At 35.5% G+C, this 24267-nt stretch overlaps 1 protein-coding gene across 1 annotated transcript in view; it reads right to left on the reverse strand.

Annotated features, from left to right (window-relative positions):
- Positions 1-24267, reverse strand: part of LOC121431775 (protocadherin Fat 4-like) — a 64087-nt gene that overhangs the window by 19361 nt on the left and 20459 nt on the right. Inside the window, exons 13-31 of the mRNA XM_041629476.1 lie at positions 23704-23833; positions 22397-22476; positions 21603-21696; positions 20375-20494; positions 19805-19903; positions 18752-18850; positions 16910-17084; positions 15600-15697; positions 14890-15030; positions 13848-13956; positions 11678-11977; positions 10441-10595; positions 9389-9590; positions 8103-8329; positions 7122-7295; positions 6183-6284; positions 4407-4530; positions 3399-3682; positions 2213-2359 (exon numbers count right to left, since the gene is read on the reverse strand). Of these exons, the coding sequence (XP_041485410.1) occupies positions 2213-2359; positions 3399-3682; positions 4407-4530; positions 6183-6284; positions 7122-7295; positions 8103-8329; positions 9389-9590; positions 10441-10595; positions 11678-11977; positions 13848-13956; positions 14890-15030; positions 15600-15697; positions 16910-17084; positions 18752-18850; positions 19805-19903; positions 20375-20494; positions 21603-21696; positions 22397-22476; positions 23704-23833 (2860 nt within the window). The remainder of the gene's footprint in view (positions 1-2212; positions 2360-3398; positions 3683-4406; positions 4531-6182; positions 6285-7121; positions 7296-8102; positions 8330-9388; positions 9591-10440; positions 10596-11677; positions 11978-13847; positions 13957-14889; positions 15031-15599; positions 15698-16909; positions 17085-18751; positions 18851-19804; positions 19904-20374; positions 20495-21602; positions 21697-22396; positions 22477-23703; positions 23834-24267) is intronic.

A 24267-nucleotide genomic window follows, 5' to 3' on the forward strand; every position in this document is an offset into this window, starting at 1 on the left:
GTAGTAGTAGTAAAAGTAGTAGTTTTTGTTCGTTTGTTTTATTTTTATTTCTGCGTTCATTACATTATCATAAATATTTACATTGTTAGCAATATACAAAATAATACATAATGAGAACAAACATGTGGAGCGCCTCTGGCAGTCTCACCTGCATCGCGCGATAGTCTCACTGTGCTTCAGGTAAGACAAAAATGGTGCAAGTATATTTTTCACATTTTAGTAATAAAAAAACATTAACAACATTAATAAATTAACACAGGAGACCGCCATCGTGAGCAATTAAGCTTAAAATTAATGGCGGCCTCGTAAAATGGTTCGTGACTAATATTGATATTTACTGATCAAGTGGGTGCAATGCAGGTGCAGGTGCTGTAGCAGTACAGATAAAGCAGTACAATATTATTTTTTTAATGTGAAGTGAATGAGTATTAATTTGGAGAAATGGATTAATAAGAATGAATGATATTTCTTTTGAGAGTTGATTTAGTAGAACAAGATTTAATATTGTCTGCAAGATTATTCCAAATGTCTGGACCATGATGTCGAATTGATTTAGAATTAACAGTCTGGGGTTTGTGAGATGAAAGTTTGCAGATGTATGAGTTAGGTTCTATTGAACTTAAACATGTCATCAAATGACGAGGGGAGTAGATTATCAATATACTTAAACATAATGATAGCTACTTGAAGAGTATACAAGTCGGCAACTTTTAGTGTTTATTGTTTGAAAAAAAAAGGATCAGTGTGAGCCAAGTAATGCGATCCTATACAAATGCGAATAGCTCTCTTTTGTAATTTAAAGATAGAAGTCAGCTTTGTAGAGCCGCAATTAGGCCAAACAACCTTACAATAGGTTATATGCGGGAGTACTAAGGAACATTATACAATAGGAATAAAGTTTTAAGAGGCAAAATAAACTCGGAAATAATCCCAATGCTTCTTGAAATGCACATTATGTGATGCAGATGCTTATTCCAAGATAGGCTTCATCTATGATAACTCCTAAAATTCTTGAGTGAGTTTTCCATTCTAAAGACAAGCCGTCAATCTGTAGGCCTATGTGACTTTGAGTGTTAATAATATGAGAGTGATGTTTAAATTATATGTAACGAGTCTTTTTTGTGTTCAAAGATAATTTGTTAGCCCTAAGCCACTGTGATACTTTATTTATTTCATGATTTATAATATTGTTTAAGGAAATGAGATTGTTTACGAGAAAAAAAATATTTGTGTCGTCAGCGAATACAAAAGATAAATGGATGATGTATTGATAATGTAACTGACACATAGTAAAATAGTGGGCCTAAAATGGAGCCTTGAGGGAAACCACGATGAACCAAAGTGAATCAGAGGATTGCCTTACTAACGACTAAGGTCTCAAAATATGCCAATGACATGTCCTTTGTTAACATTGGCGTTTGTAATTTTATCATAGATTTGGATAAAAGCCAAGTATGTTGAGTAACTTTTCATGAAGCCATATTGATAAGAATCTAGCACATCGTGTGTTTTTTGATGAATTCAAAAAGTCTGTTATATACCATTTTTTCTCAGATTTTTGACATAGTTGGGAGAAGAGAAATGGGGCGATAATTACTTATTTACTTGAAGATTGTCGGTTTTTTGAAAATAGGATTGACTTTGGCGATTTTGAGTAAGTCAGGAAAAACTTCTTGTGATAATGATTTGTTAAAAATATTACTGAGAGGATTAGCAAGTGGGTGAATTATTTCTTTTAAAAGAGACATACTAATGTTAACAGTTTTCAGTTAATACAATGCGGAGTTCCACAAGGATCAATCCTAGGCCCCTTGCTCTTTTTAATATATATTAATGATTTGACTTCTGTAACACCTTTATTATCATATGTATTATTTGCAGATGACACCAACATTTTTTGTTCACATAATAGCTTAGAAACTTTAGTAGATATAATTAACCGTGAGTTACCAAAACTATCTTTGTGGTTTAAGTGTAATAAGCTTTCACTCAATATAGACAAAACAAACTTTATATATTTCAAGCATACACACTTACATGGTAACGAATTTCCTTATAATATAAACATAGACAATATTCCTCTCAAAAGGAAAAGAGAAACAAAGTTTTTAGGTGTCACAATAGATGACGAAGTAGTAGTTGTTATGTCGAAGTCTAATTCATAATAAAAATCCACGAACAAAACTTTACATGAACGCGCCCAAGGACTCACTTCATACAATTCCTGCTGGTAATCGTCTTTAATGGCGCTACTGTTTCGCGTTGTCAAATTCCCATCTGACGACATTTGGAACAGTGAGTAGATCAAATCATCCTGATCATCAGCCAAACTGAACATTGTTTGATTGTTGTATGGCCCCTGGTGAATGAAAAAAGTTAAATATTTTAAAGGCCTGTATTCTGAAGTCGGGTTTAACTTAAACTCAGGTTTAAAGCTGTGGTTTAAGTATGGATAGCCAAGAGTTACATAAATCACTAACAGCAGAAATATCATATTTCAGATCATTTGGCTCTCAAATCATTCATATTATTGTTTAGGAAGTATATATAGATTATTGTCTTCACCATCGATGAATCAGGAAAGAGCACAGTAAACATAAGAAACGTACAACGTAAAAAAAATTGATACTCTTGGCTTCCCATACTTAAACCACAACTTTAAACCTGAGTTTAAGTTAAACCTGACTTCAGAATACGGGCTTTTGAGTTAGCTTTCATGTTGAATTTGATACCATTAGGAACGCAGTTAAATTTCTATGATACGAACATGAACTTTTAGACTTATATGGTGTGAATGAGGAAAGACTGTTATAACTTCCATCCTCATGCTCTAGTCACAACAAATTCAACATAAAACCGACCGACCGTTGAAATAACGTGACACAGCTTTGGTCTGTCTGAAATCAAGTTTCCTGGTTTGAGTGATGATCGTCCGGTGATATACATGTATAATTCTACAGGTTAACTACTCAATAGGAGAAGTCCCTCATTGTCGTAGTGTTAATGAATTAACTAATTTCTTGGTTAGTTTCTTTAAGGGTTCCCCTAAATGTCTGAGATTGAGCATCAAGTATGAATAAATGTGAATTATTCAAATCATCTGTGCCCTGAATGATATAAAAACTCTGAATCATGTAATTTCACCAGTTGACAATCAATTAAGACATAAAAAAAATCATGCTTTTACCTTAAATCAAGTATCTTGAATCACTAGATCAGTAGTCCGCTGGTTGCAATTTATATGTCTAGTCATACATCTTACTTTATTTAAATAACTGTGTTCTCGTAAAGGGTGGCTAGACAAAAATAGTCAAACATGACTAAATCAACATATGAACAAAACTGACCCTTCAATTCAGTCATTCTGACTAGGCTGTTTTAGGAATTTAAAGAACTACCTTATCCTCATCGACGACTTCACTCTGGAAAACAACCTGGATTTCGGATAGATCTACGAGAGTGACCCTAAAATCGCCCGCGTCATTTTTAAAGACCGGAGCGTAGTCATTCAGGTCTTCGATCATGATGGTGATGATTGCATTTGAGGTTTGATTGCGGGTTGTTCCGGCGTTAACGGCGGTGATTTTTATCTCGACCTCCCCGGTCGAGTATTCAACGTCGTTACGGCTGATGCACGTTACTGCCGTAAGGATATTTTCTTGTACTTCAAAGTCGACATGATCTAGAAAAAAATAAATAAAACCGTGCGATAAAAGACGTTCAAGAATTGATATCAAACAAGACATTCGGGACTTGAGCATACAATGACTCTGAAATTGAGTCAATTTAAAATGACCATGAAAGAATCAGAACGGGTCATCTGTATTTCAGTCTGGATTCTCATCACATTTCACAATTTCTAGTCATATTCTACGAGATCAAAGTGATTTCCTACTAATGTAAGAAATATATTAGCTGCTCCCAGCTGACTGCCGATATAGTCACTTTGACTAGTTTGATTTTAAGGAGTAGTCACCTAATCCAGAAATCAAGGAGTCGAATTAGTACCCAAGGCTGGACATAGTATCTGATTTCAATAGAGCGAGTTGTAACAAGCAAATTGCTGGATGAAAGGCTTTTCAAGTTTTGTTGAGAGATTCTTCAACAATGAATAACTTTTTTGTGCACCTCCATCTTTTTAAACAATTCACGTTCCAATGTTGCAAATCAATATCTGCTCACAAGTGTTCTCTCTGAAAATTTGAAGCAATGAACTGACAGGACACAAGATAAAAGGATGAACCCTTAAGAAAAAAAGGGTGACTACTTGCCTCACAAATTAAAGACATAATTTCACTTGTTTACGACAAAAAAATATATTAGGAAAAACTAAAGAACCTTTGTTACTAATCCAGTAAGACAGATGGATATACCCTGAATAGTACACCAAAAATACCCCATAATACCTGTTTCATACGTCACTTTCTGGTTTTCCTCCGAGTCAATATCTTTAGTTTGGATTAAACCAACGCGGGTAGTGCAGTTTTCTGCACCATGGTCATCTTCATCCATTGAGAACCCCAATTCGCCCTGAAATAAATGGACACATGATGTCGTTAGTGTATCCCAATTCATTTAACCTAGCTATTTGCTGAAATTATGCAATAATCGACTCCCACATCAGATTACACCGAAACGGAAGATTTTCATTTTCAGACCTCATAGGAGTAAATGTTAATGCCCCCAAGTCAATATTAATATTTTGGTTCTATTAAGTGTCCTCAGTAACTCTGCAACTTATTGAATTTGTACATGCACGTACAATGTGGTTTTGTTTTTTCTGATACCTTGTTAATATGTTATATTGTACTGTTTTTGTCATTTTGATGGTTGAATAAATGAACTGAATTGAATGTTGAAAAAATCGATTACCGCCAATCGTTCCATAAATATATTGCGTTTTGCAATTCTAAACAAATTTTCTGATTTAATTGCCCTAAGAAACAAATGTGGAATATTCTTGATAACCTGAATACAGTTTTTATTCCACATAACCTATCAAAACTTATCACTTAGCCAGGTAATGTCATTGAGAAAGAACGAAATGAAAGACAAGTTAAGTTTTTAAAACTATTTTGATATAACACAAAACTTACTTTTGGTGGCAGATCATCAAGGTTTCAAAGTCTGCCAAGTATGCATTAATGACTGTTTTGTTGCGTTTTATTGCATTTTTACTAAACACGTCTCCTTTTTTTCGTCAGAAAATTCACAAAGAAATACAAAAAAAAATAATTGCAAGGGCACATTCACGCACGCATAACACCCTCACAGTCTCATGCCAACACTGCATTTCTCCCCCACCCCTTCTCTCTGTAAACACACTAGCACATTCACCCGCTTATGCAAAAACTCCACTTCTCGCCACTTCCTCACTTTCTTTCTCTCCCTCTCCTCACTCACACACAACCCACAGTTTCATACTTCTTCCCACCCCCTCATTCTCTCTACACACACACACTCGTGCACCCGCTCATGCGAACACTCACTTTCTTTATCTCATACTTCTCCCCACCCCTCACTTTTTCTTCATTCTCTCTCTCTCTATTCACACGCGCTCATACGTCCCCGGTGTCCCATATACATACACTCAAATTTTCTCCCCTCTCCACTCCTTTTCTCTCTCTCTCTCGCGATAGCTCAGTCATTAGAGAGGGGGGTTTCGGATTCCGGCGACCTTGGTTCGATTCACACTTGGAGCACTATAGTGCCCTTTGGGAGGGCATCCTCATTAATCTCCATTTACCTTAGGAGAGGACCTTAGGCCGTCGGTCCTCTCGACGTTTGCTAACAAGCATTTGTACTTTCTTAGCAATCATGTAAAAATCACCACCATTTACCTCTCTGCCACCCACACGCACATACACCCTCACATTCTCATACGTGCATTCCACTTATCTTAACTCTCATTCTCTCCCTCTCTCTCTCTCCTTCCCTGCTGCTCTCTCAACACACACACACATACACCACAAAGTCTCTTAAGCCCTCTCCGCCTCCGTCACCCCCTCTCTTCCTCTCCCTCTCTACACGCACACACACGCACACACCCTCATATACCCACACAGGATCATACGCGCACTCCACTTTTCTCAACCCTCCTCTACGTCTCAATTCCCCTCTCTCCCACTTTCTCCATCCATGCACACACACCTAAACAGTCTGGAGTACTTAAGGAAACATACTTCAGAAAAATCAGGCGCATTGTCGTTGATATCAGTTATGGTGACGTCGATGGATGTATAGTTGCGCAGTTTAGACGTCGTTCCTTCAACATAAACTAGAACCTACACATGAATAATTAGGGGAAAATTATAAAGTATTAGTATCTTAAGTCGAAAGAGTTGATATTTATGATAAATCTAAGTTCTATTACATAAAGTTTTAAACACTATTAGAAGCACATTTTAATGCAAATAGTGTACCACACCCGTCTAGCAATGTGCTAGATCGCACTTATAAACAAGATTTGACACCTAGCGATGAATATAATTCTTTTTTTTTTCAAAGAATTTCATATTTTCTCCAAGTTTCTGTAGAATCATAACCGTTATACATATAGCTATATATCCAAACTTCACTCAATGAGCATTTCCCATAAAATATCAATTTATAAGAACCCGGTGATTATAATAATAATAATAACAATAATAAAGATAATAATGGCTAGTTTTAAATGGCGCTTTAGCCATAATGGCTGAAGGCGCTTTACAGAATATATCAACCCCGGTCATTGGATTCATTTAAATCCCGGGTAAATCATATAAATTACTATTTCTGCTCGTTTTGCAGCTTTTCAATTCAGACCTCATCCAACACTTTTGAATCCTGCTCTTTTCGTGATCGCATGATCATAACAAGCATGGTATCATCTTAATGATAATTAAATGATCTTTTGAATGATATCAAATATGCATTGTGTAAAATTTGGAGTAGGAAGAAATTAATGGCCAAACACAGATTTCCAAACCTTTTTTGAGAGGTTTATGATGAAAAAATAAATTAGTTGATAAGTGTACGAATAAATGAATGGACAAATCAAAGTAACTTGTGACAAATCTGAGAATTGTGAGTTGAATTTCTAGAAAGACATCTACAGAATAGAAGGTAATATAATCATTTACCGTGTATGAGTGGTCGTCATTCTCGTAATCAAATGTGTGCTTTGTCGTAATCGCACCCGAATCATGTCTAATGTTGAAATATCCGGCCGAAGAAGAATGCAGACCAAAGATAACTTCGCCATCGTAATCCGAGGAGCCGGAAACATTACATATAGCAACAGGATGAGGCATTTCCTTAACGAAGAAATAAAAAAAAACACTTATTTTTTTAAAAGAAAAATACATTAAATCTAAATGATAGGAATGTTTGGGTGGGTCTTTCATAAAACTGTTCGAAAGTTACGAGCGACTTTATGAACGACTGGTGACCCTTCTTGTGGTAAATGATATGCACCAAATTTACCATGTTTATTCATGTGTAACTAATGCAACCATTATTATTATTACGATTTTATTAATATTATTATCATTAGTAGTAGTAGTATTGATTGTTATCTCAATTATTATATATTTACTAGTATTATTATCAGTATTTTTAATATTATAATTACTATTATTTTATTATCATTATCATTAATAGTAGTAGTTGTAGTTATAGTATTAATAATATTATTTTTATGATATTATACGAAATCTTACCATCTAATGGTAACTACCACAGGATCCATGATTTTCTGCATTCATATAAAATTAGAACCCCTTTCAATACACATTTGATATCATTAAGTAAATACAAATGTCTGACAATTATCATAAACAACCGCACTTGAAAATAATATTTGATATTCGTTCAAATGCATGTACATAAAACTCTTCTGACCCTCGTCCCCGTTGCAGCAGATTGAATCTTCATTATATACAATACAGTACTTTTTTTTGTTCGGATCCAGACCAATATTTTTTATGCCCATATACGCATGCGCATAATAAAATGGACAAAGAATTATGGTTCTACTGGCTTTCCATAGTTGAGATTGTTTGACCAATCACAGTCTCTAATAAGAAAAGGCCCGAAATTGACTGTATACTTAATATAAGTACCTCTTCTATTTCCACTCGATTACTGCAGTCTGTGGTAATCATCGGTGGACTGACGATAGGGTTGGATTCATCGATGTCGACATCGATGACCACGACAGCAGTGTCACTGAGGGGCTCTTTGCCGCCATCGATCACCTTTACAACTAACTCAAATATTCTATTGTTCATTTCGTTGAGCTTATCTGATTTTGTGGTCACTTGGCCTGTCGGGCTAACTGCGAAGTAATCTAAACAAAATAGAATAAAATGATAACAACAATAATAATTTGCATTTATATAGCGCTTTATCAATCTACGACTCTTCAAAGCGCTTCACAATCATTATTACCCGGTCGCTGGATTCATAGCATTTCAAGCAGCTTGTTAGGCGCACACTTGCTAAACCAACCACAATGACGGTTGTTTCCTACTGGTACCCAATTAGCACCTGGGTGAGAGTGGCAAAGTGTGGATCGACGCCTTGCCAAAAGACGCTAGGTCATGGTGGGATTCGAACACACGACCCTCTGATTACAAGGTGAGAGTCAGAACCGCTACACCACGGTGCTTCCAGGGAATAGAGGAATAGGGAGTACGTGTACTAAATATTTTTTTTCTTGCTATATTTATATTTACAGCAAATTTCAGATTTTGTGGAATGGGGAGCACGTCAATCTCAATTCCCTGAACGAGTGAAGCCACCCTACTCGAAAGAACACAGTGTCTCGCAGTGTGTGCCGCAGTGTGGAACACGATGTGAAATCACTTTCACACTTAAATATGAGCATTTTCACAGTGTGAGTCAAATATCCACTTAGTCGACAATGTTAACACACTGTGAACATGGGATTCACACCGTCTCTAGAGTGTAAAATATCTTCACAATGTTGAATGTGATCATTTTGACAGTTTGCATATTTATTGTATATAATATATTGTATATAATATACAATGAAACACATACAAACACGTACGGATGGAAAAAAACTCACAAACAAACTATGTAATAAATCATGGAAGTGAGGACCTACATACACCATGCATCTAGGGATGTTGTGTGAGGCTTGTCGTTAGACTGGGGACGTTCCAGGGTACATACAAATTGTGCTCTATTTCTTGAAGTATCTAAGCGCCATTAACATTCGATTCGCAGTCATTGGTTAAAAACGTTTTACAAAGCGTGCCCGGTTTAATAGTGCTACGGTGGCTGGCGATTAAATACACGTCTACCCCTCTTTCTCTCTCTCTCTCTCTCTGACACAAATACATAAAGATGAAATGCATGGTACCTATACAAAATAACGTACCCGTTTCGAAGTCCTCTGACGTCTCATTTCCCTTCTCAAATCTCAATTCTCCATTGCCAAAACTGGGGTAATCGTCATCACTGGCCTCTCCATCCAGTTCAATGACTACGATCATGGACTCAGAATCTGTGGTGATGCTGGCAAAGTATTTTTCTTTCGTAAATTCTGGTGGGGTATTTTCTCCAGTGACAACTATACGCACCTGTACAAGATATTAACATTGTTTTACAATGATAGTGATTTTAATGTCTTAGTGATGAAACGTCAATGATGAGGGATGAAACAAAAATCAAAGAGAAGGTCTCTTTCCACAGCTAGTGTGCATATATATGATCATTACACCTAAGCTCAGCAATTCCATCACGCCAGGGGCCCGTTGCAGAAAGAGTTGCGTTTAAACACAAGTCAAAAAATCAATCGCAAGTCAAAAATGCACGCTGTTGATTGGTTGAAAATCAAGTTACGCATGATTTTTTTGGAGTTGCGATTGATTGCAACTCTTTCTGCAACGGGCCCTTGGACCCTGTAAGACAAGGGTTCGTGATGGATTCTAAATATGAATGAACGATTCTGATTGGCTATTGGTCACGGCTTTGAAAAAAAATAACATGCTTTGAAGAATGGCCATCAGTGGACATTGATATTAAGCGATTGGTCGACTGTAACAATATTATGTGTAACGAAGTTCAAGCGAAAAATTTGTTTCATGAAAGTTGTCAACCGACCGCCAAAACTTCAGCTCTATTTCAGTGAAATCACCGGTTTCGATTGGCTGGGAATCACAGGTTATTAACTGTTGCTATGGTTACTCTCAGAGAATACCAACCAGTACAGACTATATTAACTACTATGAAGCGGTGAAGTGAAACACACCATTATTTGACTGACATGACATCAAACCTAGAATATAACAAATGCACCGCAAATGCAATACTCGCAGCTCTATACACGTGATGTCATTTAAACAAATCACTGATCCAGATCTGTATAATTAATGTAATATGAAAAAAGTATATAATTAATGTAATGTGAAAAAAGTCGCATTTTCTTACCTCTGTTGTCTCGTTCACCTCACTGTCAGACATGTTATATGCACTCACAAGCAAAATATGTTCCCCTTCCATTACATTGTCGGTAGGGAAAATTCCTCCAGTCATGGGGTCGATAGTGAAATTCTCAGCTGGCAAAAACTCGTCAGCCAATTTATCTACACAAAGAAGAGAAATATGACTTGGCATTTTTGTACGAGAATAAAAGTAAAGGAAATTTGAAGTGTTACACTTTGTCCTTTGGTATAACACAAATCTTAGCATATGGTCATTCAAACAAGTAAATATCACACAATCACATTCATATATAGAGAAAGTGTTTCAATTCATCATTCAGTATATCCTTCTAAACCAGTGAATCGAGACATCTTTAAGAACATTCAAGTATTGAAATGACAAGAACAATTTTCCTCACTTACTTTGGATCCTCCAGATGTTTGTTGTATCCAAGGACGTTTATATGTAATACCTTAAGTTTACGTTTCTGAATTTTGTATGATTTGGTTAGATTCATATTATGGGGGACTGCGGTTCGATCACAGGAGAGCACTGAACACCTTAACAAGGTAGCTTATACATATACACTGCAAAAACTTCGGTGTTGATTTAACACCAGCCCAGAGTCTATATATGTCCAGACCTGGGGCTGATTGGACGAAAGGGTCTTTCCAAGGACCGTCTTTCGTGTCGCCCATCTTTTATGATACGCTATAAGCAGGGTGTTCCTGAAATTTATGATAAAGAGTAAGATTCGTTAGCTTGCTTTTAAATCAAATTTTATACAATTTAATGATATATCACATCATTTTATAAACAAATATTTTGTTTATTATAGCGGACGAATGAAATGTGTTTGCAGATGATTTATTTAACATGCGTTTCACATGGCGCATCATAAAAGATGGGCGACACGAAAGACGGTCCTTGCAAAGACCCTTTCGTGCAATCGGCCCCAGATTTATTGTAAAGTATTGAAAGAACACCAGTTTGGAATCAAATCCATGTTCTTTCAAATCTAATTGGTGTTGCATAAACACCTATCTGGTGTTAGACCGAAACCAAAGTGGTGTAGTTTAACACTTCTCTGGGATGGACATATATAGATTCCGGGCTGGTGTTAAATCAACACTGGTGTTTTTGCAGTGTATGGGCAATACAAATACAATAATATGTGTTGTAATTATTATTACCATATCATATCAAAGTATATAATCTGAACTTAAAAGTGTTTATGTATCACCTTTACGATATCTTTGACTTAATAGGGCAAACATGACGTCATCTTCATTACAGTTGCTTGTGACATTCAACGGCAGATTAAGAGGCACGCTTGAATCCAGCTCACTCTTCAAAACAGTGACGTCATACTCGTCCTCATTCACGAATGTAATGAAGCAGACTGTTTCTCGGATATGCACGCTCAACGTCACGTTCTCAGAGCGACGGTCTCGGTTATCCGGATTGAAGGCGTAGAAAGTGACCAAGTACGGGTCGGGCGATATGTCAAGCTCCTTATAGGCATACACCTCACAAGCACCATCTATATTGTGTTCAGATGGATTATGGGTAGAAAACATAATTAGCGTAATCCCAACTTTATAGAGACGAGGTTAATATCATGACATTTGTTTGACTGGAAAAAAAAATGCTTGACAGGACTGTATGCCAAGTATTGTGTTCTTTTTCATTTGTCTTTTTGTCCCATGAAATACATTTCTAAAATACATCTCACATGTTAATTACAGCGACTTCGTTTCAGGACAAAATTTTCAAAGATACTACTTTTAACGATACATTCGTGTTACCGTATATTTATAAAAAATAGACAGGCATGCAAAACAACACAAAACAAAAGGCGCAAATGGTAACATAACAATATCAAAATGCACTATATTTTTTGTCTCCGAGACTATCATGATATTCAGAAGCTACAAATAGTGTTATATTGGTTGGTAGTTTGGTTTGATTCACAATAAAGAATGCAGTATATAAATTGAACAATTTTATTTTTTGTAGAGGCCTTCTATTTTTATATCAATAATGGTTAATATTTATGTTTCCTAATATATATATATATATATATATATATATATATATATATATATATAATTTTAGTGATATGAGAACAGGCATATATAAAATGAAACTTTTTAAAAAATGATTTTTTTTTCATACAAAAAATAAAACTTAAATCGAAGGGATTGTCAGCACTTCAGAAAAAAAGGAAGTTTACCCTGTTATATATATATATTTCGTCATCCTTTGTACGCTATTGCTTATTATCTTTATGATGCATTATTTTGAAGCAATCTAAAAAATTTGTCATAACATGACAAAGCCCTATGGGCGAAAATTCGTTGAAATATTATTGACCACTGAGTTTTGATACTTTTCTTTGTTTGAACATTATATAAATATATATATATATATATATATAAAAATTAACCATTATTGAAATAAAAATCTAAGGCCTAAATAAAAAAATGAATTGTTCAATTTATATACTGCATTCTTTTATTGTGAATAAGACCAAACAACCAACCAATTGAATAATTAATTTTTTTTACGTACGGGATACGGGGATAGCATCGCGACGCCACATGACTTTTTACAAGACAATGTCATGCCGAAAATGACTCATTTTTATAGTTTGTGTACAAAGTCTATGGGAGATGGAATTCATAAGAGGGTAAATATTTTTTCGTTCTAATTGGTCTGCTTAATCAATTTAGGGTTTGATTTATTTATTTATTAAATGGTCTGTAATAATTTCCATTAAAAAAGAAGAAAAAACAAGGAAATACATAAGAAATTCTAAAAACAAAGAAATACATAAAGGAAAAAAATTGGCGGTCGCATTGTTTTTTGGGAATCCTCTAAATTAGATTACAAAGATGACATCTGAAAAAATAAGAAAATTTGAAGTAAACTTAGGTGTTAAATAAGCAAATTTGCAAATTAAGTTTTCACAAATAAATGGGCATATTTTATTTATGATAAATAATTTTTTGTTTTTCGTTTTTTTTTAATACTGGCTTGTAGTTTATGTGGTAAAGAATGTGCGCGCTAAATTTCTGAACGATCGCAGTAACGGCGCGTCCAAGATCAGAAGGGGGCATCACCCCCTCCCCTCATCCTCAATCTATCTCAAGTAGTCCAGTCCTTTTAGGTTTAATAGATAGCCTGTGCTTCCTTGGGGCCCAAAATAAATAGTAACGTGGATCCTAGCCTTTTCTCTTAGATACCCTTTTAACTTCCATCTTTTTGTTTTTGCCATGTTTTTCTTTAAGTATCTTCAGTTGAACCGTAAAAGAGGGTGGTCGCCCCGCCCCCCCCCCCCCGGTCGCCTCCAGTCGCCCTCGGTCACCCCTAGCTAGATTCAAGGTGCACCCCCTTCGTATGTATATTACCTTGACCAGTAAGAACGACGAAGGAATCTTCTCCGCCCGTCTTTTCGCATTGGATGATGTTCCACGGATGCAGGTCAGCATCGGTTGCTTTCACACTTGAGATTAGAACCTGCATGGTGGGAAAGAAGAGTAACAGAATTGGCAACACAAGAGCCCGTATTCTGAAGTCGGGTTTAACTTAAACTCAGGTTTAATGTTGTGGTTTAATTATGGATAGCCGATTGTTACATAAATCACTAATAGTAGAGATATCTTATTTCAGCTCATTTTGGCTCTCAACTCATTCATAATTTCTAGGAAGTATAAAAAGATGATTGTCTTCGCCATCAATGAATCAGGAAAGAGCACAGCAAACATAAGAAACATACAACTTAAAAAGAATAATGACACTGGCTGCTATGCTGCTATGCTTCAAGCATGTATTTGCTTATATAGTTTGCCTCTGCATTTTACTCATTATATATATATTTTTTAATGTATTCATGTCTTCAGTCACTACATATAAGCTTGTCACTTGGTTATGTACTTTATGCTATATTATGATTATGTTTCAAGCATTGTTAATTTGTTATGTATATTATTTCAATAAATGCAGAAAATCCTGCAAATAATGACACTTTTGGCTTCCCATAATTTTGTACAGAGTTTAGACCATGGTCTAAGTTAAACCCGACTTCAGAATACGGACCAAGGAGATTAACGGTATTTCACTAAACAATGATAATATTCTTAATGAGGATGATGAGAATGAGGAGGATGGTGATAATGATGGTGATGAAAACAATAATGATACAAATTTTACTACGTCTAATAATAATAATAAATTTTCAACCTTACTCCTGTGGTGTTAGTAGTATTAGTAGTAGTAGTAGAGGAAGAAGAAGAAGAATAAGAAGAAGGAGAAGAAGAAGATGAAAAAGCAGAAGAAGAAGGAGGAGGAGGAGAAGAAGAAGGAGAAGAAGGAGAAGGAGAAAAAGAAGAATGAAAAGTAAGAAAAAATGGAGAAGGAAAGGTGCGTACTAGGACTATCTATTATACTCACTGGTGGGAAAGCTAGTTCGTCCTTTTGTATGTAAACCTCCAGCGATGTATCCTCAAACACCGGCTCCATGTCGTTGACATCCAGTACGACCACGGTGACAGTGGTGCTATTGGATAGAGGAGGATCCCCATCGTCCTCTGCCTGAATCATAATATTAGAAACCAACATTGATACAAATTTTGGGTGTTACGAAAACAAAATCCTAGATATTTATATTGGCAATCCCTGTTGTAAGTAGCACAATTTTTTTTAATGTAGCAAATGCATCGGCAATTTACAATGCCCTTAGGCGACATGCGGCATGTTTTTTCCCGAAATCTTTCCCTCAACTTACGTTCAGTCGACTTATAACTACTTGAAACGACATATTAGTTATCACAACCTCGAATGATTTAATGGAAGAAACGAGTTACGAGTTGAAGCAGTGACTACGGACTCCGTAGCAATTCCATTTGCGAGCGACACGAAAATAATCATAAAGCTGTAGTAAATGCATCGTCAATCCACTTAGCGAGCGGAACGAAAACCCTAACCCTAAAAAAAATACATTAGCAACCCGGCCCTTTCGCGGTCAGCACAAAAGCTGGACAGAGATAATCATTTAAAAAAACTCATAGATGCAAGATATCACCATTGTAAAAGGCACTGCTTTTTAAAAACTAACATAAAAAAATTAGAAAAAATTGGTGGGCAGCAAAGAGAGAACTCACTAAAATTGTAATATTGTAACTGCTCTCTGATTCCCTGTCCAATTCCTCCGCGATTTTTATTTCACCTGTTGTTGGATCAATCTTAAATGGAACATTACCTGTCGAAGAGAAAAAAGAATAGTAAAATGTCATTTTTATTCGAGAAACCCATTCCTCTATATCTGACGAAATCTTTTGGAAACAACAATGGGGAATACTAAGAAGAGACAAAATGACTGCTTTTACTACATGTTTGTTAAGTCATCTGTTGATAAGCTGTACTTTTTCTAATGGAAACTAATAATGTGTATGCTGCTTTTTTTCTTATTTATTTATTCTGTTATATTTTAAATTACTTGTATTAATTATATGTGATTTGTTATACAACATTTTGAAAACCCAATATAAACTTTTCAAAAAAAGTAGAATAGTCAAAAGAATAAAGAAAAAAAATAAACAAAAATTATAATAGAATAAAAAAAGAATACTGATAAACACATCAAGATCGGATCCTCTAAAGAGCACATTTTTAAAAAATTATCATCTGAGGCCTTGGCGTACTTTCTTGCCATGGAACTATTATTCAAACAAAATTAATTTCAAAGAAAAAAGTGAATTTAGAAATAGGGAAGTTCGAAGTTTCGGACACTCAGGTATCTTAGGGTCATAACAAATATTTACATATCCATCTATTATGCCACTTCACTCTTTATCTGTGATGAAGAACTGTTTACGAACCAATTGATATTGGCATGGTACATGATAATAAGTACATGAAGTGGCAGTTATTACAGCAGCTGCGCAATATAGATTAAATGTTCTCTAATTATTATTATTATTATTATTATTACTATTATTATTATTATTATCATTATTGCTATTATTATTATTATTATTATTATTATTATTATTATCATCACTAAGTTAGACCACCTGAGCATAGTCCAAACGGGCATAAGACGAAACGTATAGGCTGTAGACCATAATGTAATTACTTTTTGACAGGAGACCAAATGGGTTAAGCCAATGTGGTATTGAGACTATCTGACGAGTAGACTGACTGCATGCAGTCCACGTGAATATAGACCCATTAGTACAATTTGGTGTGGCACCTAGTCTGCGGGCACAGACCCTTGTTTTTCGCTATTCACATAGTGTATGATGCAGAGTCTGAAGTAGTGAGACTAAATTCACTATATATTGTGGCTGCCTATACTTAAGTCTCTCCTTTGGCACAGAAAGAGAGTTTGGAGTGTAGTCTTTACTCTAGACATGGTATAATTGGTTTAAATGTCAAATCTGAGACTGGGCATGCAGACTAGGACCTATACCGTTGGACTGGTCGAGCGAGTACGTGATGGCATCATTCCCGTCATCATCGATGTCCTCGGCTGCTACTGTACAGATCACGCGATCAACATCGGCGTCTTCCTCGACTTCGACCATCGAACATGATGATGTGAATACCGGAGCGTTGTCATTGACGTCGGTGATCCTTACCGTCACCTTTAGGACAAAGATAGTCAACAGGAGATCAAACATAATAAAAAATTAGTTTCTTACATTCATTGCAAGACTAGACATATTTTTTTACGAACGAGAGTGAAATTCAGGGCCCCGTCTTACAAAGAGTTACGATTGATCTGATCAACCACAACTATGGAAAGCCAGCAAAAAAACATCTAAAACACATGTTTCTTCAAAAATATTTTCTGGATATGATGTCTATTCATACATTCACCGTTTTCCTGACAATTAAGTGTGCTTCTCTTTGGTGCCAAAGGACATTGTGCAGAAGTTCTTGCAGAAAAAATTATGACACTGATGGATTTCCATAGTGTTGCGATTGATTGGATCAATCACAACTCTTTGTATGACGGGGTCCTGATATCGCATATAAATTCTTCCTAAAATTAAGGGGAGGGTTGAAGGTGTAAGAAAATATATTAGAGCGAATTAATGAACGAAATTTCGAATTTTTATCGCATATAACACTCTATGATTGATGGATATTTTAAGGTAATTTAAAACTTGGGTAACTACTGTACGTGTAGACCACCACACACTACGAATTGTCCACGATCCGATTTTGGAACAAATAGCATTTTGCTCAAAAGTGAATGAAAAGTCTCTTTTATTGGAGGTTCAAAATTAATTGTAAGAATACTAATATAACAATTTTGGATGATTGCAAACGTTTATTTTGGAGTAAAGGTCAAATTACTTTCATATCGTAGCCAATCGTACGTTTGATATGACTTCACTTCGACTAGATATTAAATTCGCTTCACTCAAAAAGATATTGGGTAAATAATGCTATATGAGGGTAATTATGTGTCCATGGTCCAACCAACATTAGGCATTTTTGGGGGGGCATTTTTATTTATCCGGTGTGAGGAAAATGTTATCCTTTCTAAAGTAATTGTTGCTTATTTCTTAATCTTACTGGACAATATGCTTCCCGCTTTGGGTGAAACACTGCCCAAAATTGGTTGGATACATAATAACCGTCGTGCTGGTTAAAATTTTACCCAATATTTTTTACAGTGTATTCTTATAAGGATGACAGCATAATAACAGATTTGAACATATTATAGTAAGATGTGCGGTGGCCTTTATATACCCAGCATATACATGCATTTGCCAGCTGCAAGTAAAATCTATACTATTTTTTTTTTTGCAATTAAATTGAATTACAGAGCTGCACGGCTCAGTCTAGGCCTCTGACTTTAAACTTCTACACACTTCTTTCTTGTTTTTTCTTTTCTTTTTTTTTCTTCACAAATTTTCAACCAATTTTTTTTTTCTACAGCTATTTCTTGTTTTTTTAAATCATTTTTTCTTTATTTGTTCAACTCATTTTTTTTCCTTGCCCCATTTTTTCGAACTATTTCTTTTCTCCACCTAATTTCCTTGTACCACTTTCTTTTTGTTTTTTATCTCCACTCATTTCGTTTTGGTTTTCTCCATCTATATATCTCAACTTTTTTTTCACAAACAATTTTCACTACTTATCACTATATCATGTCGGGGAAATAGGCTTTCGAGCTTTGGTGGGTTACCTGTCACCCTCCCCATCCCGCATCCTTGATTGCCTGCATCTCTCCCGGTCATAAAACAGAGCACAAAAAGACAAATTATACTTTACCCACATTTTCAGGAGATTCTCTTACCGTAGTTAAAGTGGAAAATCGAGTATCAGAGGCACTGATGACTAGCGTGTATTCCCTCACGGTTTCGTAGTCAAATGGTCCGTTTGCATACAACATTCCCTGTGATTTGAAATATATATATAGAAATGATGTATACCAATAAGCTTTATTGAACAGGAGCGTATCCAGAGTCGGACTTTGGCCGCTTTCGCAATGAACAGCTGAATTCATTGTTGCGCTCTAAAACAATCTAATCTCAAATTCAAATGGATATCCTAGCTGGCGTGGACTTATTACACTTTTATGAAAATGAATTTGATATAGCAAGATTCTATAATCTAAAACTCCAAAAAAAATTTGATACATAAATGATACATCTGTCCAAATGACAGGAATTCTCGCCATTTCATTGTGAATTGTCTAATTACGTTATGAATAAGAATCTTACGAATGCCTCACTAATCTCATTTTTACCAGACTAGATTTGTTTTAGTTGTAATACCACCACACTGGCGGCCTTCCATCTATCTTGCTTGGATATTTACTCAGCTTTTGCAGAATAATCATATTTCCTCCAAAAGATACAAATCAATTGCATCACATTTGTCTTTTTCAATCAATACAAGCTTCATCTTATAGTTACTATATAGGGGGCCATTTCATGAAAGTGTCCTAACTTTCCAGCTCGACGCCCTATGAAAAGCCAAGCCGGACAATAATCGACTATGAACAGACGTACGCGCTTTCCATGAGCAAATTCCACACGTGTGTATTTTGTCCGATTCGCGTATTGCCCATTGTAACGGTTTCTCATAGAGATGACGGCGAGTAGGAATAAGTAACGCTTTGATGAGACAGGCCCGGAGCAATGGATAGAGTTTATACACTCTAAAAAATGAAGTGCTAATTCAGCTCTGAAAGAGCGTGTATAGTGACTGCACTTCGGAGTGCTGATTTGTCTAGTTCAAATTTGAACGAGAAAAATCAGCACTCCGAAGTGCAGTCACTATACACGCTCTTTAAGAGCTGAATTAGCACTTCATTTTTTAGAGTGTACAGTACAGAAAGTATTACCGTCTCGTTGTCGATAGAGAAAATATCATTATCAGGAGACAGGAGACTATAAACGATCTCGGCATTGACCCCCTCGTCGATGTCGGTGGCCTCAATAACCTAAATCAAAATTCAAATTACAAATACGCTATAAATTTCATTAGGAATGTAAATGATTATAACTGCTGTTGTAAATTAAATTACAACAAAATAATTCTTTGCACAATCATTTCAATATGTTCACAAAATTTCCGTGCCTGAAATAATATTTGATGCCCAATCTGTTGTCAAGGTTATGAAGGAAAATTATTAGCGTTTATCTCTAACCAGATATGTAGGCTACTGCAAAACCATTCGAAGAAAATGACAGTACTGATTCTTGGAAAATATAACTTGAAAAAAAAAATTGAAAAAATGCTATACAGAACATACGCTTCAATGCATCACTTCGCTAATGATCTTTGAATACGTTCAACCAACATGCCCAATTAAATGATTACGATATGGTAGTATCTATTTTGATTCGATTGTAACTAAAACAAAAATCAAATTCAATTACTGAAAAAAATATTTTTTAAATGGGTGTATTACTTTCAAACTTTCCGGATCTGTCGTGTTTTCCGGCACCGACACCTCGATCGGCCCTCCGGTGAATTCGGGGGCGTTGTCATTGATATCAGTCAGAGAAATAGTCAAGATATAATCGTATTCCTGAAATGAGATCAAATATGGGATGTAGTAACATTGAATATGGGAGGGAGGGGTAATGGGAGCGAAAACAGGTGGTGGTGGAGGAGAGATGCAAAGAGAGAGGGAGAGGGGGACGCAGGAAGAGAAAGTGAGAGGGGGACGGAGGAAGAGAGAGGGGGAATATCACAGGGAGATAAATTGAAAGAGCGGGGGAGAAAAGATGAAAAGTTGGAGGAGAGAGAGAGAGAAAGGTGAGAAAGAAATGAAAGCAAGATATGGCAGAAGAAAGAAAGAGAACGAGATGGGAATATTACCGAGAATAGACACATATCCTATCAAAGTGTTGCAGTTTTGCTTTAGACTTTACAACTGAAAATAAAAATGCTTTAGATCATTCTATTTGCTAGACCAGTCAAAATGGCGTGTTTTATATATCAATGTTAAAAATTAATGGATCAAAATCTCCAGGATCCCGTTACACAAAGGTTTGCAATTAATCGTACACTTTATTTTCATGATTTATTATTGTATGCTGCAGTCAATGTAATCAATCGTATTATGTTCTACGATCAATGGGTGATTTGAAGTTCAGTGTTGACCTTTTGGTGTTGGTGTTAGGTCGATTTTTACATGAGTATAAGTATAACACCAAACATAAAATGAAGATCGTCCTGAAAATTCACTCACTAGTTGTTGAGATGTCAGTAATGTGATCTGGATCAGTTTTACAAACTCAGCATATGTTTTGGAGCTAGGAGAAGCAATCGAAATTCCAACACCAACACCAACGCCAACACCGGACTTGAAATCACCCAATGCTAAGCTTAGTGTTACGGCCCCCGGAATGACAATAGCCTAAAATGTATTACTGATGCTACAGTCACACCAACGAAACCGACTCCAGACCGATCTAAGTTGTTATGTTATTTAGAGTGGTATATACTCGGTCGGATTCGGATGGGTTCCATTCTAGTGACCGGCACTAATATGATTTCTCGAAATGACCATGGGATTATTATTAATATTTTTCAAAATAACCATTGGGATCGAAAACTTTCTTTCATGTTTCCTTGTCATTCCGCCTCAAAATAAAAAGAATCAAAGAAATATCTATAAAAGCATATCTCACGTTTACGTTTTGTCCATCGCTGACAACGACAGTTACGTTGTATGTTGATGGCCCTTCATCACGATCGAGTTCACCATCCGTAAACATTTCTCCTCTGAGACAAAAGAATAAAAACTAATAATGTTTAAAAATGGCATAGTGTGTGTTTTCAGACAGCTGTTCGTGACTTTACACACGACTGTGCTAAGTCAATTATACAGGGATATATCATTTAGGGGTGGGGCTGACCATGGAAAAACCGAAGATCAGATGGTCATTTTCACGTTTATTTTCACGTATGTTGCAGGGGGGGGTTAGGCCCCGCCCTGCCCCGGTTACAGGGATCCTGAATATCGTTTACTTTCCACCTCTCCAATAATTCTAAGTATCATTCTCATACTATCACGTTTTAACTTTTGAAATAAATTCAAAGTGGTTTATTTCTTTATTTTTAATCTCGTCTGGCTAGGCTTTTTAACCAATAATCTATGTTTTTGTACTGCGTTACACTGTATTCTTTCCACTTTGCTTCATACTAAGTTACAATTCAGAATATGACATAGTATATTCAAATTTACATTCTTTTTTGTTGGGGCACCTTCGCTTGTGCCCACAGTGGGTCAACATCAGATAATTTAACCACTGTTTTTTTTCTTTTTTTGGGGGGTGAGGTATAAGTGACTCTATATCGTAATCAACATTATGATGGAAGCTTCAGCTTACATGGTAGAGAACGAATAATTGCTATCAAAATAATCATCCAACCACTTTAATATTGACTGAAACTGAGTATGTCATACAAAATTACGTCTTACGTTTTTTGATCTATTCGAAATGGAACATCAGGCTCCGAGATGGAGTATTCAAGAATAGCATCAACATCAGAATCGTTGGCCTGTTAAACGAACATAAATTTTAAAGTAGAAAACAACAATTAAAACAGATAGAATTATGTATTTAAAGTGCCTCGAGCGTTCACATTTAACGTTTAACTGGTTTCCATTCAAAAAATTAGTAGATGAGAAAGAGGTCTAAGACTATCCTGTAACACACTACCCATCCAAAGATACCACCTGTCAACGTCTAAAGGCCCATCCCCAATCCGCGGTCCGTCCGGTAGAACAGGTTCATAATAAATGTGGAAATGAAATTATCCATTTGTATTACTGACAAGTATTATTAATACCAAATATAAATCAGTATACATTTAAAGTTGTGATGGCATTTAAAAAACTGAACATGGGTTAATTATAAGACTTTAATATTGATACTCCCAACATGGTCAAGCTACCTAATCAGTCATACTTGGTTATAATCTTATGCAAAAGTTTCATGAAATCGATCCATAACTTTCAAAGTTAAAAAGACATTTTAAAATGTTGATTTGAATCAATAGAGAAAAATCGGACAAGCACAATGCTGAAAATTTCATCAAAATCGGATGTAAAATAAGAAAGTTATGACATTTCAAAGTTTTGCTTACTTTTAACAAAATATTTATATGAACGAGCCAGTTACATCGAAATGAGAGAGTCGATGATGTCACTCACTATTTATTTTGTTTTTTATTGTATGAATTCTACATTATTTCAATTTTTACGAATTTGATGATTAGGACCTCCTTGCCTGAAGCACAAAATGTTAAGATAATGGAATTCCACATGTTCAGGGAGGAATGGAACATCATTTCACATGACAACGACGAGAAAATCAAAATATTTCATATTTCATATAATAAAATACAAAGGAAACAGTGAGTGAGTGATGTCATCAGTTCCCTCATTCGCATACCGACCGAGATGTGCATATAACTGTTAGTTGTGAAATGAAGCGAAAATTTAAAATGTCATGACTTTCTTATTTGAAATCCGTTTTTGATAAAATTTTCAGTGTTATGCTTGTTGAATTTTTATCTTTTTATTCAAATCAAGTTTTTGTTGGGGTGGACTTGACCTTTAAACTTGGCTAAGATTTCAATGTTGGCGACATGCCGTCAGAAAAGGGGTACCTAAGTTCGTTGACATCAAACGACCTTTGACCTAACTGAAAAACAAAGTGAAATTCAACTTGACATGCTTGTGTACGCGTTTCTTTTGAATAGCCGTATTATTCAGCGAAATACCTGTAAAGTTCTAATTGGAAACCCGATTGGTACTTCTTCTTCGATTTTGACGTCCATATCGTCATTGGGGAACATTGGTACATGCTCGTTGATATCGATCACTTCAATGATTACGGATACGATACTGGACCTAAAGTGAGACGTGTTAAACAATTAAATCAGATTGTTTATATGTCATTTAAACAAATATCTTATACAGAATTTTACATTTTTAAAAAACCATTCACCTAAAATTACGATACATTCCTCCGACCAAATCTGAAATTATATCAGTATATAAACTACCTATTTGGAATACTTGTAATTGGTCGAAATCATCAATGTGGATTATAAATTTGGGTCACTAATTTCTTGTGGTATCTATTTCCCTTGAATTTGCTTCGATTTTATACAGAAAATATATTATTCAATTGAGTTGTTTCTTTCTTCTAATAACGGTTTACTCTTATTCATTGAAATATATAAAACTGTTACAGAACAAAAGCAGTACACTGCCTGGGTTATGATGAAGTTGCCACCCTTTAAATTTCTCACGAATACGGTTTATTTGATTTTTTTTCGATT

This window comes from Lytechinus variegatus, chromosome 18 (assembly GCF_018143015.1).
Source record: "Lytechinus variegatus isolate NC3 chromosome 18, Lvar_3.0, whole genome shotgun sequence".
NCBI classification, from domain to species: Eukaryota; Metazoa; Echinodermata; class Echinoidea; order Temnopleuroida; family Toxopneustidae; genus Lytechinus; species Lytechinus variegatus.